Source organism: Siniperca chuatsi, linkage group LG17, assembly GCF_020085105.1.
Source record: "Siniperca chuatsi isolate FFG_IHB_CAS linkage group LG17, ASM2008510v1, whole genome shotgun sequence".
Lineage (NCBI taxonomy): Eukaryota > Metazoa > Chordata > Actinopteri > Centrarchiformes > Sinipercidae > Siniperca > Siniperca chuatsi.
Genome location: NC_058058.1, coordinates 16,409,117 through 16,422,160, shown reverse-complemented (window position 1 = coordinate 16,422,160; position 13,044 = coordinate 16,409,117). Strand labels below are relative to the sequence as shown.

The 13,044-nt window shown below is 40.4% G+C and overlaps 1 protein-coding gene across 2 annotated transcripts; it reads left to right on the top strand.

Moving 5' to 3' along the window:
* Positions 1-2,237: 2,237 nt before the first annotated feature.
* Positions 2,238-11,482, top strand: LOC122863950 (catenin beta-1-like). 2 transcript variants are annotated; one of them, XM_044170875.1, is made up of 17 exons: positions 2,238-2,395; positions 3,400-3,449; positions 4,071-4,280; positions 4,387-4,637; positions 4,789-5,027; positions 6,969-7,170; positions 7,300-7,444; positions 7,653-7,756; positions 7,862-7,996; positions 8,182-8,385; positions 8,525-8,683; positions 8,776-8,895; positions 9,104-9,254; positions 9,341-9,462; positions 9,751-9,811; positions 10,223-10,418; positions 10,528-11,482. In XM_044170875.1, exons 2-16 carry the CDS (start codon positions 3,437-3,439, stop codon positions 10,411-10,413), a joined length of 2,307 nt encoding a protein of 768 aa, XP_044026810.1. In that variant the 5' UTR covers positions 2,238-2,395; positions 3,400-3,436; the 3' UTR covers positions 10,414-10,418; positions 10,528-11,482. The 2 variants fall into 2 exon arrangements, with proteins under 2 accessions (XP_044026810.1, XP_044026811.1); XM_044170876.1 differs by having other exon boundaries at positions 2,255-2,404.
* The last annotated feature ends 1,562 nt before the right edge of the window (positions 11,483-13,044 follow it).

The window sequence follows — 13,044 nt, the reverse complement described above, 5'->3', positions numbered from 1 at the left end:
TCAATTAAATTGCCATTTTTGTGGCCATTAAGTGTTTTAAGTTTTTCAATCAGGGTTGGTGAGGGCCTACTTACTAGCCTCAAAAATAAATAAATAATTTATGAGCCTCACCATTAAGGTATTTACTGTAGGGATAAGATAAGATAGAACTTTATTTATCCTGAGGGAAATTGTTGTGCAGAAGCAGAGTGTAAATATATCTCGTAAGTGGTTTCTGTTATTTTGTCCACCCTGTGTAGGCACTATGGTGGCTGCTGCTGTCTAGCCGATTCTGATCTCTAACTGCTCAGAAGGGGGGCTGAGCTGATTTATATTATTTATGTACAGTATATTTATACAATCCTCTGGTGTCTGTCTTGTGTCTGAATAATTTCTCTTGATAGCTTCATAACAATACTGTTTATGGAACTGCAACTTACTTTAAAGCATAATTCTGTATGTATTTTCATGAGCTCTAAGCAGATACATACAATTCATTTCAGATCATTATCATTAGAAGACTGAATAACATAATCTCAAACCTAATGGGCACTTGCATGACTGATTACAAGGAATAAGAACAACTAATTTTGCCAAATAAATGAATATACGTGTAGGAAAGGGTCTGCATTGATTTGTAGGAGAACAAATGAGCTTTATATTGTCTTTCCTGTTTAGCATGCTGTATTTGTCATTTCTTAGGCAAATGAAATACACTTGCTCCTCTCTCCACCACAGTTGGAGACAGTGGATGAGCTTTATATAGTTTTATTCCGAGGGTTTGATGTTAGTCTCACATACTGACAAAAAAGCGGAAAATAATGAAAATCCATAAGGAGTCGCTGGAATAAATGTCATCACCTTATGATAGATTAATTTTAATCAGTTTTTGAAAAAATATATTGCCACACTTCCATTTGCTCTGGCAGCATGTGGTCTGTCTTATTACTGTCCTCACTCTGATATTATTTATACCTCTTGCAGACATGTGACTGAATTTATTAACCTACTACACATTTCTGTCACTCTTTGAGAGATGGTATGAATACGAAATGTTCCAGTTGATTATTGTGGCATAATACGTGATCATAAGTTTCCTTTTCCATTTCCTGCAGTAACGCCAATATGCTCCCCAATGACACTTTGGACTTTGACCTTTTCTAATCTATTGCACGTGTCACACACATGAACACACACTATACTATGTGTGACACTTTCTCTTTTCATTGTTTTCATGTAATAATACATTTTCTTTTCATATAGCTATAATAATAGATCAAATCAAGGTTAACTGTAGTTGACTGTAGACTGTAATGTTGTATGTAATGCTAAAGTAGATGCACAAGTACACTAGATGCATTTAAGTGGATGTTAGATATCAGACTGTTGTTATGCAGGCATGTGCACTGCAATTTGATTACAGCTAGTCTAGGAATAATTGCCTTAAATGGAAATGCATACATAAGACATTTTATACAATTAGCCTAGCTATAACCTAGTATGTCTGAGTTTAACTCTCAGTCTTCAATCAGTTAGTGATAGACCGAACTCACAGTTGTCACAAGTTGTGCAGTTCATGTCACAACGAAAACAATTATGGAGACAAATGATTAAAAGCCATATAAGCCACAGCACAGTATCATGTTATTGTAGCCATTGCACATTTTTCTTACAATAAATGTTTTGTTTTTAAGATGGGCAGTTTATGTGTCATAGGATCAAGTTATGTGTCATGGGATTTAATCCCATGACAGAAAACTGAAATGCAGCCATGACATTCTACAGCTTCCTATATGGTTTAATTTTGTGGTCTGTGTTTTTTCTTCTTCCTGTAACCACTGCAGTTTATCATTTGCAAAATAAGTCCCAATTTAACTGTGTGCAAATTATTACTTTATTAAATACGATAAATTAATGAATAATATAGTTCTGTTAGGGGAAATGTTTGTGTCTCTTGAGTTAACTGCATGTGAAATTAAGCCCCTCTATCATATCACAGCAACTCATGAATCACATTCCTTTCTAATGAATGCACCTCGCCCTCCCCACCACTACAGCAAGTAGGTAGCACACATCTTTTTCATTTACATGGTGAAAAATCTCAAAACAGAAATACCCAACTGCTCATAACATAAAAAGATATCAATATATGGCAATTGCTGTAAAATAACAGTTTCAATGCTAAAACTTTATTTAAAATGACGCACTACTTTTCCGAGTGCGGCAGAATACTGTATTTTTCCTTCGCCATCTTGATGTTCGATCGCACAGGCGGAAGCAACATCTTCGGCGGAGCAACAGCGGGTGTGGTTCGGACTTCTACGGGTGGTTCACCTAGCAGTCCTTTTCCTATTTTCAGCCAAGAGAAAGGAGGAAATTTTCCTGGCAAGAACCACGGAGGAGCCGCTCGACTCTGGTAAAGATAGTATGTTACTGCATCTATTATACAACGGATTTACAACGCGTCAATGTGTGCTTCACCAAAGAAAATCATCTTTGGCCAGGGAGGGGTCTCCGGTGGGGTTTTCTGATTTGGCTGGCAGCACAGCAGGTTTTGTACGGTGGCGCTTGGATCTACTTTTCATACGTCCTGGTTAGCTAAGCTAATCAAACCAGAATTAAACATTTGGAGGATTCGCTTGAAAGTCATGATTCCAATAATTAACTGATTTGTAACGGTAATGACTTCTAATAGTGATTGCGGGTCAGGACAAGTCTTAACAATTTTGACATTGTGGATCAAGCCCTAAAACAGTGTTTGTTTATGTTAGCTAACTAGCGGAGGGGTTAGCTAGGCACGTTAGGTTAGCTTAGCGAGCTTTCAAGGTAAGCTAGCCAACCTGTTAGCTAGCGGTGGTGGTTAATACATGCTAGCACTCCGTTCTTGAATGATATGTCTATAAAATAGGTTTGGTGATTGATGCAACATATACACTTATCTGGGGTTTTTAGTTTTGATTAGGCAGCTTGTTACGGTCGTAGTTAACGTGAGACCCACCATGAGTGGAGGAGTCATGGAAGTGATTGCGGGGCGGAGGGGGTAGTTTCTCTCATTGGAAACCCAAGCTGCGAGGTCGGAACTTGGCCGTGGTAGGGGGAGGGGGAGAAATATGCCTTTGATGTTCTTTGCCGCTGAATGGTGAATTGTGTTCATGCTGGCCTGGAAATACCCACCGCTTTGCTCTCTCGGCTGGAGGTGGAGGCTCGGCATTTCCCCTCATAGCTACGTTAGCAAGCCAAACAAGAGTATGAATCAGAGGGGGCTGGCACAGGTAGCGCAGAATACAGCGGTTTTATTATTGAGACCACGTAGGACAAACGCATAAACATTACGATTAGGTTTGGCTTTGGCAAACAAGAACTCAAGGTTGAGTGCGAGTTGTCTTATTTTCCCCTGTGTACTTATTTCCTTTTACACAGACATATCTGCTGTGCGGGCTGAGGGCAGAAAAGAACAATGGCTACCCAGTGTAAGTATGAAAAACTTAATTTTAAATACATTTGTTTTATGCTAATATGAACACGGCCATTCATAATGCGTCTTATGTTCACATGTAAGAGTTTCTCTGTACATAACACATTAAATACTAAAAGCCTTGAGGCACTTTGGAAATTGGAAAAATGGGATCTAGGTGAGCACATGTCGCAGGATCCCAAGTAAATATAATTAGTCTTCTGCTACATTTGAGTTTCTCCTTCAGGAAAAAAGTGTCTGGGGATTATAAGAGGAGTTTGATGTTTACACACTTTTTAATTTATTATTACCTCAGGGTATCAGGCATAAAGGAACACAAGCCTTTTCTTTTTTTCCCCGTTTATTTCTATTTGTTTAAACACGATTTTATGCGACCCTCTTTATTTTCCTGACAACAGACCTCCACCTCTTTAATTCCTACATCTCCCATCTGCATTAACTCAAGATTATAAATATTATAATATTACGTATAAGATTACTGAAACCTTTAAGATCACTCATAAAAAATATTCTTGGCTTATAGTGAGAAACGAAGTATCTAAGTGAGTGAAGTAAAGATTGTTCTTCTCCTAATCTGTCATTCCTTGTGTTTCACCTCTTTGCCCCTTTTGTGTAGCTGATTTGATGGAGTTGGACATGGCAATGGGAGACAGCAAGGCTGCAGTGAGCCAGTGGCAACAGCAGTCCTACCTGGATTCAGGCATTCAGTCTGGAGTCACCACCACAGCACCATCTCTGAGCGGCAAGGGAAACCCTGATGCTGAGGAGGATGATCCAAGTCTCTTTGACTGGGAGTTCAATCAACCCTTTACTCCTGAGGCTACAGGTATAACATGATATTTGCCACCACAGCGTAAATGGTATTGCAAAATCTCTGATGAATGACAAATTTCTATAATCTCATGATATTAATCTTCATTTTGTATTTTCAGACATTGAGGGGTATGCCATGACCCGAGCCCAGCGTGTGCGTGCTGCCATGTTCCCCGAAACCTTGGAGGAGGGCATCCAGATCCCACCTACCCAGCTGGATGCTGCCCACCCAACGGCAGTGCAGCGCCTTGCAGAGCCCTCTCAGATGCTGAAGCATGCTGTGGTCAACCTCATTAACTATCAAGATGATGCTGAACTGGCCACTCGTGCCATCCCTGAGCTTACCAAACTGCTCAACGATGAGGATCAGGTACATGTACAAATGAGTGAATTAGCACGTGAGCACACTCAAATGCCGAAATGGTACCTGTTGAGTAATACATATCATGTGAGATATTAGCAATGCAGTTTACATACCTTCCTAGACCATGCATCCCTAACAAACATCGCCTTTGTCCTAGGTTGTCGTGAATAAAGCAGCTGTAATGGTGCATCAGTTGTCAAAGAAGGAGGCATCGCGCCATGCCCTGATGCGCTCCCCACAAATGGTTTCAGCTGTTGTTCGTGCTATGCAGAACACTGGTGATGTGGAGACAGCTCGCTGCTCTGCTGGCACCTTGCACAACCTTTCCCACCACCGTGAGGGACTCCTTGCAATTTTCAAGTCTGGAGGCATCCCTGCCCTGGTCAAGATGCTGGGGTAGGAAATTGGAGGAATTGTGGTGCTCTTTACTACATATGTGATAGGAGATTATCAGTGTGCACACATCAGAGTGTTCTGATGCTATCAACAAGAATGCAGAGAAGCTGTCTTAGAGTGGTTTGTTTTGGGGTTGTTTTTTTTTTTGCAACAGAATCTGACGGCAGAGAGTGGTTTTGATGAGAGTTGTTTAAGATTTCCTTGCAGCTCAAATTTTGGTTGGTACCCAATACTGCACTGTATCAATGAGTGGTAGCTCATAAGGCAGGCCCTAATATTATTTTACAGGCTTTGACTATTGACTCCGTCCCATTGGCTACTAATTGGCAAGACATGTTAGTTTGAGGCTTAAATATATCCAGCAGGATGCAATGTCAATCACAGAGGCCTATACGACAATGGCACGACTGAACTAAAATGTGCTCATATTTGTGTGTCACACACTCCCTCGCTCCCCCTTTTCTCTTTCTCTCACTCTATGCTTTAAAAATGTAACAGTTTACTCTGCTGCAACAGCTATGAGCCTATCAGTCATGATTAAGCATATAATGAGTCAACTGTGAATAAAGACAAACGGGTATAGCTTTCACAAACCGTTCGCCAACCATCACATGCACAGAAGTACATCTTAAAACAATCGTAACAAACCAGCAGGTATTAGACTAACAGTGTTTTAATCAAAACTGATTCATCCCTTTGCTTTGATGTGAGAAAAGCACTATGACAAGTAGTGGCTATATTCTCAAATAACCAACTCCAAATCTTCACCAACCAGCAACATTCCCAAAGTACAGAATACTCCACAATGCGACAAGTTTTAAACATTTAAAATGTCTTCCTTTCTTACTGTACCCTTTGTATTCTCCATGAAAAGCCAAAGCACACAGACAAAACAGTTAGCTGGCTGACAAGTTGCGACCTGTTGGATGTCTCGTGTGTGTTTGAATTTGCACCTGGAATCACATTACCTCACTTGAAATGCAGAATGGAACCGTAGCATGAGAGTGGATGATGAACTGCATGCTTTTAGACTACAAAGACTTGGTTATTTAACCACCCTGAGTGAAAAATGGTAATCTTTTTAAGTGTAGTGATGGTTTACATTATAAAGTCACTTTAAAGTTTCTTTAAAATTTGCAGTGATTTGAGTTTCTTTGTTGAGCTTTGAGTTATTTTTCCTTGAATTTTGGATTATTAGGGCAGATGTGGACAGAGTACGGCAAACTGTATCATACGGGTACATTGCTCCAAAGTACCAGCGGTAATTTGCAGATGTCTGCACTGTGGTTGTGACTAGCAGGTCAGATCAGCAAGTCATTATTTGCGTACAGCATGCTTTCCTGTGGTGACGTGTAGTTGCCAAGTTTCATTGTTGGTCTTAAACGTCACTTGGCAGTTTTCAAGAATTCCTGATGGTAACAAAGCTTATCTTTTTATCTGTTCAGCCTTGAACGGTAGCTAATCAGCACAGCGTATGAATCATTAAAATGTATGATATATATATATATATATATATATATATATATATATATATATATATATATATATATATATATATATATATATATATATATATATATATATTTTTTTTTTTTTACTTTGTTCAAAATATGTATGGATTTTCTGCATTATGTGCAGTAGCTACAAAAAAGCAATATATAACAATTTAAGAACTAAAAATAAGCTGATTGCCTGATTACCACCAGACACAGTGCTCTCATGGGGACCAAAGAACTGATTTCAAGCTAATTTTATTCTAATACTTAATGTAAAATGTGAGTTCATCCCGACAGCACTGCTGCGCCCGCATCCTCAGCTGATTGTGATGAATTGAGCCAGTTGTAACTGAAATGCTACTTTTTTTTTTAAAAAAGGTGTTTTTTGAAGGTGGCTTTGATTGTTAAAGTTGGATTGTTATTTTTTTGTTTGTATATTTTCCAGCTCACCAGTGGACAGTGTGTTGTTCTACGCCATCACTACACTCCACAACCTGTTGTTGCACCAGGAAGGGGCAAAGATGGCAGTGCGCCTGGCTGGAGGACTGCAGAAGATGGTGGCCCTGTTGTCTAATACCAACGTCAAGTTCCTTGCAATCACTACTGACTGCCTGCAGATCCTGGCGTATGGCAACCAGGAAAGCAAGGTATTGGAACATCAACTTATTTATGCATGCATTTAAATTCAGTCATTAAGTCCGTCACATGTCGGCTCACATCATGTGGCTGGCAGCAGTTTGGAGCAAGTCTAAACATAAACCTCCCTTTTGTTTTAGCTGATCATTCTGGCCAGCGGTGGTCCCCAGGCACTAGTCAACATCATGAGGACCTTCACATATGAGAAACTGCTGTGGACCACAAGCAGAGTGCTCAAGGTGCTCTCTGTTTGCTCAAGCAACAAGCCTGCCATCGTGGAGGCTGGTACGTACATATTCATACTACAGAAATGGAATGTAAACACTATACAGTGAAAAATACATAAATATAAATGTTCTGGTCTAACTCGCTGCAGTACAACTGTGGGCGTTATTACAAGTTTTGGATACGTTTTATAGTTGTGGTTTGCTACTCAGGCAAAAGTCCTCTTATGTAATTAATTTGTTTTTTGTACTTTGGCTTGTGCATGTAGGAGGCATGCAGGCCTTGGGGCTACACCTGACAGACCCCAGCCAGCGTCTGGTCCAGAACTGCCTCTGGACTCTGAGGAATCTTTCAGACGCTGCCACTAAACAGGTACAACACACTCTCAGTAGTCACACATTTTAATTTCTTATGAGCCCCAGATTCAATGTTAAACTGTTGCTCAGTAATTAATGTGTTAAATGTTGCCCTCTCCAGGAGGGAATGGAGGGTCTCCTGGGTACCCTGGTCCAGCTGCTGGGCAGTGATGACATCAATGTAGTGACATGTGCTGCTGGCATCCTCTCCAACCTGACCTGCAACAACTATAGTAACAAACTCATGGTCTGCCAGGTACGCGTTATACATACAGCCTTTCGGAAATGTATTTGTGCCTAAGAAACCAAGACCTATGAACATTACTGTGTTTCTCTGTGGAGTGTAGATTGTGTGGTCTAATTTAAAATTCTTTGTCTTTGACTTTCTTATTTTTTTATGTAATAACATGTAGTCCACTGATTGATCTCATTACATGTTAGGTTGGAGGCATTGAGGCTCTGGTGCGAACAGTGCTTAGGGCTGGCGACAGAGAGGACATCACAGAGCCAGCAGTCTGTGCCCTGCGTCACCTGACCTCCCGCCACCAAGATGCTGAGATGGCCCAGAATGCTGTGCGCCTTCATTACGGCCTGCCTGTGGTCGTCAAACTACTCCACCCTCCGTCCCACTGGCCACTGATCAAGGTCATTAGCATCTCAGTTTCTCCACACCTACACATTTTTCCCAGACTAATAACATAATTTGGATCAACCTTGCTTATCATTGATTAACAGGATTTAATTCCAACTAACTAAAATATGTTTAATTTCCTCCCCTATCTAGGCCACAGTTGGTCTAATTCGCAACCTGGCTCTTTGCCCAGCCAACCACAGTGCTCTGCGGGAGCAGGGAGCCATCCCCCGACTGGTCCAACTGCTCGTCAGGGCTCACCAGGACACCCAGAGGCGCACTAGTATGGGAGGCAACCAACAGCAGTTTGTGGTGTGTAACCAAGCCAACAACCCCTCATTTAGAACATTTAGAATTTTTTTTTGTGTATTTGATTTCCTTTTTTCCTACTCAAACACATACAGGAGGGTGTGCGTATGGAGGAAATAGTGGAAGGCTGCACAGGAGCTCTGCACATCCTGGCCCGGGACGTTCACAACAGAATTGTCATCAGAGGGCTCAACACCATTCCACTCTTTGTCCAGGTAAACCTAAACCCTCATTGTGAAATCTTACTATGGAGACAAATTCCTACACTCACACATTAGCTGCATGCAAAAACAACAAACTTGTTTTAGAAATTAACTGGTTAAGAAATACCAAATCTGTTATTTAGCAACTTTGATGCATGTCACGGACTCTTTTGTTTTTATTGCACATCTTATCTTTCTCTCTGCTATTCACTGTCTCTAGTTGCTGTATTCTCCAGTGGAGAACATCCAGCGCGTGGCAGCAGGTGTGCTGTGTGAACTGGCTCAGGACAAGGAAGCTGCTGAGGCAATCGAAGCTGAAGGAGCCACTGCACCCCTCACTGAGCTGCTGCATTCCCGTAATGAGGGCGTTGGTGAGTATACATGCACATAAACAGACTGCACACATTTCTGTTTGTCAGTGTACTTGACTTATGTTTCTGTGCTTTGTCTCCTGTAGCAACCTATGCTGCAGCCGTCCTGTTCCGCATGTCTGAGGACAAGCCCCAGGACTACAAGAAACGTCTGTCAGTGGAGCTGACCAGCTCTTTGTTCAGAACTGAGCCTATGGCCTGGAACGAGGTACACGCACACACACATGCATGCGTACACAGACACATGCACACACAAATGAATAATCAAACAAATAAACTATGGTCAGGAACAACACGCTTCTTAGCAGGTTTTGAGTACGTAGTGTCTTCACACTGAAGAAGTGACCAAATGAATATACTCAACAATGTCAGTATTTTATAGTACTTACTGTGTACAATTAGTAATGTACTATAGAATTGGGACAAAGAAATCCACTCCTCCCATGTAGGCTGGCTAATGTCAGGTTTTACTCATCACTGTTTTGCCTTTTTATAGACTGGAGATCTGGGACTGGATATGGGAGCACAGGGAGACCCTCTGGCTTACAGGCAGGATGGTGAGTGCCTGTTTTTATCGCTAATGAAATCCCCACTCTGTTTCTCACCTCTCATTTCATCATCCTTTGGTTTATGTAATTTAATCTCTAAAAGCATCTGATTTTGTGGTTTCTCTTGATATTGATAGAAAAAACATTGTAACTGTATTGAATGTGGTGCTAGATGTATTTCTACATAGAGGCTTTTGTATCTTTTCAGTGGAGAATTATTTAGGAGAAACCCATGAGTTCATAAAAACCCCAAGTATCTCATGGAATATGAAACTAATTGTATGTCATCCTGCCTTTTGTCTTCTATGTATCATTCGGTGCCACCAGCAAAGACAGCAGAGCACTATGCATTTGTTGCAAACAATTGGAACTGTTTGCACCAATTTAATGGGGTATTTTTTGTTTTGTTTTGCCTTTCAGATGGAGCCTACCGGGCCTACCCAGCAGCCTACGGCCAGGACTCCCTTTTGGACCCAATGATGGAAGGTGCTGACTACCATACTGACACTCTGCCCGACCTGGGCCACCACACTGATCCGTTGCCAGACCTTGGCCACACCCAGGACCTGATGGACAGCAACCAGCTGGCCTGGTTTGACACCGACCTGTAGGATTGGTAAGACAGACTTCCACAGAAAACTTTACTTGCAAGTTCACAGTAAAAGCAATATATGATATAAATAGCAACACATTGATTGAAAATGTTGTCCTGTGCTCTTTTGCAGTTGTATTCTGATAAAACCTGCATTGTGATTGGCCTGTATTGTCTGAATCAGCATTATGATTGGCCTGTAGAGTTGTTGAAGGTAAAGAGAGGATTAAGGGGTCTTGGAAAGTGCCTGACACAAGAAAACAAAGAAGATGGTTGCCACAGGAATGTTAAAGCAAGTTGAAAGTGGGCGGGGGGGGGTTATTGTATCAGAGAGATGTGGAATCACACAATGGAGGTCTTGGAGCAGGTTACCTAAATGGATGAGTGCACATGAGGTGGATCTTAAAAGTTTGAAACACATGTTTTAGCCTTGCCTGTATTCTTATCAGTTTTTTTGTTTCTATTTTTCTTATTCTATTTTTTTATTTCTTTTTGTATTACTCATTCTCTGTTATGGTACTGACCCAGCTTGCCTTCACACTAGCCATCTTCATTTTCTCTTCAATGCTAATCATTTGTAATTTTTTTAAAAAAAAACGTATATTACATGTAGTGTTAAGTTATAGTGATATTATACAATGTTCCTTTGGTTTATGGCCGAATGTGTAGAACACTAATAATCAGTTGAATTGTACTCTGACTTAAAGTGTAACATTGTGTAGTTTTTTTTTTTATAATCTCAAAAATGGAGAATTATGCATTCTTAATATGTGCTTGTTTAAGCATAAAATATGTCAGTGTCACAAATGTTCTAAAGAGGGATATGGGTGAAATTGAGGGTGGGTTGGGGATAAATCTAGAGACAAGTGTTTTATATACAGTATCACTGGTAGGTTAACAACTATTTTGTATGCTATCATTGGATGTCTGATAGAAAAGTCTTTAACGCTATCATTGGTGGTCTAATAAAACCCAGTTTTATGTGCTATCAAGGGTAGGTAGGTTGATGAACCAGTTGTAGTCCTGCTGTGCTTATTTTGGAGACGAGGTTATGACACGGCTGAACAATAAAATGGCATTTTATTTCATTTAGTCTCTGTCCTGTGTGTTTTGTCCATCCATGCAGTGGTTTTTTACTTTGGTAGACAGGCCTGTTTTCAAGCTTAATTATGGCCTGTGAAATTACCTTCAACGTGTGTCACACTATCTTGACATTAATTCAACTAATCAAAATTCAAGTAGTATTTCTTAGGATGAGTATATAATGTTCTCATGGTTTTTTTGTCAATTTTTGCCACTCAACTTAAAGGCAATATCCTCTGCACTCTGTCACAAATGGTGACATCATTTGGATATTTGGAACGAAATATCAAAGCTGCAATACACACAAGTTTAAAGGAGACAGTAGCACAACAGATACAAAACACTGAGCTGAGGATGTAATTAAAATATGGACATGACCATGTCATTTAAAATGTTACTGAAATATGTCCACTGATCTCTAAGTTGCTGCTCTCTTGTTCACAGGGAGATCAGTGGTAACGGTTGAAAGCTATGTCAGAAAGAGCTGGGAATTGTGGCCTCTGCATTTAGTATTGGAAACTCTTAGTATTTGGTGGACTATCTTAATAAAATTGTAGGGTTCATAACAGTGGACACATCTGTCCCACTACAGTTAATCAGAATCTTTCCTAAATACTCTTCAGCTACCGTTAACTCCAGTAGTGTGTTGTCTCCTGAGCCTTACCAACTCCCACAGACTGTTTTGGGGATACAGAAGGAACATCTGACATTAAGCACAACAAGGAAACATCCAATAAAAACGAGTGCTTTTCTTTGTGCCGAGAGGATTTCGCCAGCATTACATACCACCAAAAGATGTTTGAGAGCAGTTGAGTGAGCAAATACAATATGCCTAAAGGCAAACTTGTTGCCGTCAGTATCTCTCTCAAATCTTGATGTTAGCTAAGACATTTTATTTCATTACTCATCATTGCGTCTGAATATGAAGTGTGGACAACAAGGTTGTTGTGAGTCAGGACAAAAGCTCCGTACTGTGGTGTTACCGTGGTCAAGGTTCCTGTAGGTTTTCCTGCTGTTGTGTATTTCAGAAACATTTCAGCAGCATGACTGAGACAAGCAGTCTGAAGGTACTTGACTTGTTCAATGGATGGAGAGAGAGAAAAAAGCACTTAACAGACTCATCTAAAGGGCAGGTTCAAAGCTTTTCCATCCTCAAAAGGAGCTTTCTCATTTATTCATCAACTAACGTCAAATATCAGGTGTTGGACTATTATCATAAGACATCCAGACATTGTGTGAACCTACGTTTTTGACATTTGATGAGTGCGATAGCAAAGCAAATCAAATATACAGACTGCTAAAAGTCCAAATAGTTAAGAGCAAGAGTCATGGCTACAGAGCTTCAACAACATACAGTGATTGTATAAGAGTGAGGGTAAGAAAAAGCTTTGAAGTGGTTTGTGAGAGCAATATAAGGAGGAAAGGATAGAAGTTCGCTTTATAATAAGATTTTCATGGTATGGTGGAAGGTGGGTAAGCCTGATCTGACTTTACTGATAGCATCATTTAACCACTCCAATAACAGGAAAAAGAATTTTCCTTTCACTGTACACGTATTCTTTAAAAA

What these genes read in the sequence shown, in the direction of transcription:
- LOC122863950 (XM_044170875.1), top strand. An exon ending in ATGGCAACCAGGAAAGCAAG is followed by an intron (nt 7,171 to 7,299) that starts GTATTGGAACAT and finishes CTTTTGTTTTAG; the next exon opens with CTGATCATTCTGGCCAGCGG. An exon ending in GCAACCAACAGCAGTTTGTG is followed by an intron (nt 8,684 to 8,775) that starts GTGTGTAACCAA and finishes AAACACATACAG; the next exon opens with GAGGGTGTGCGTATGGAGGA.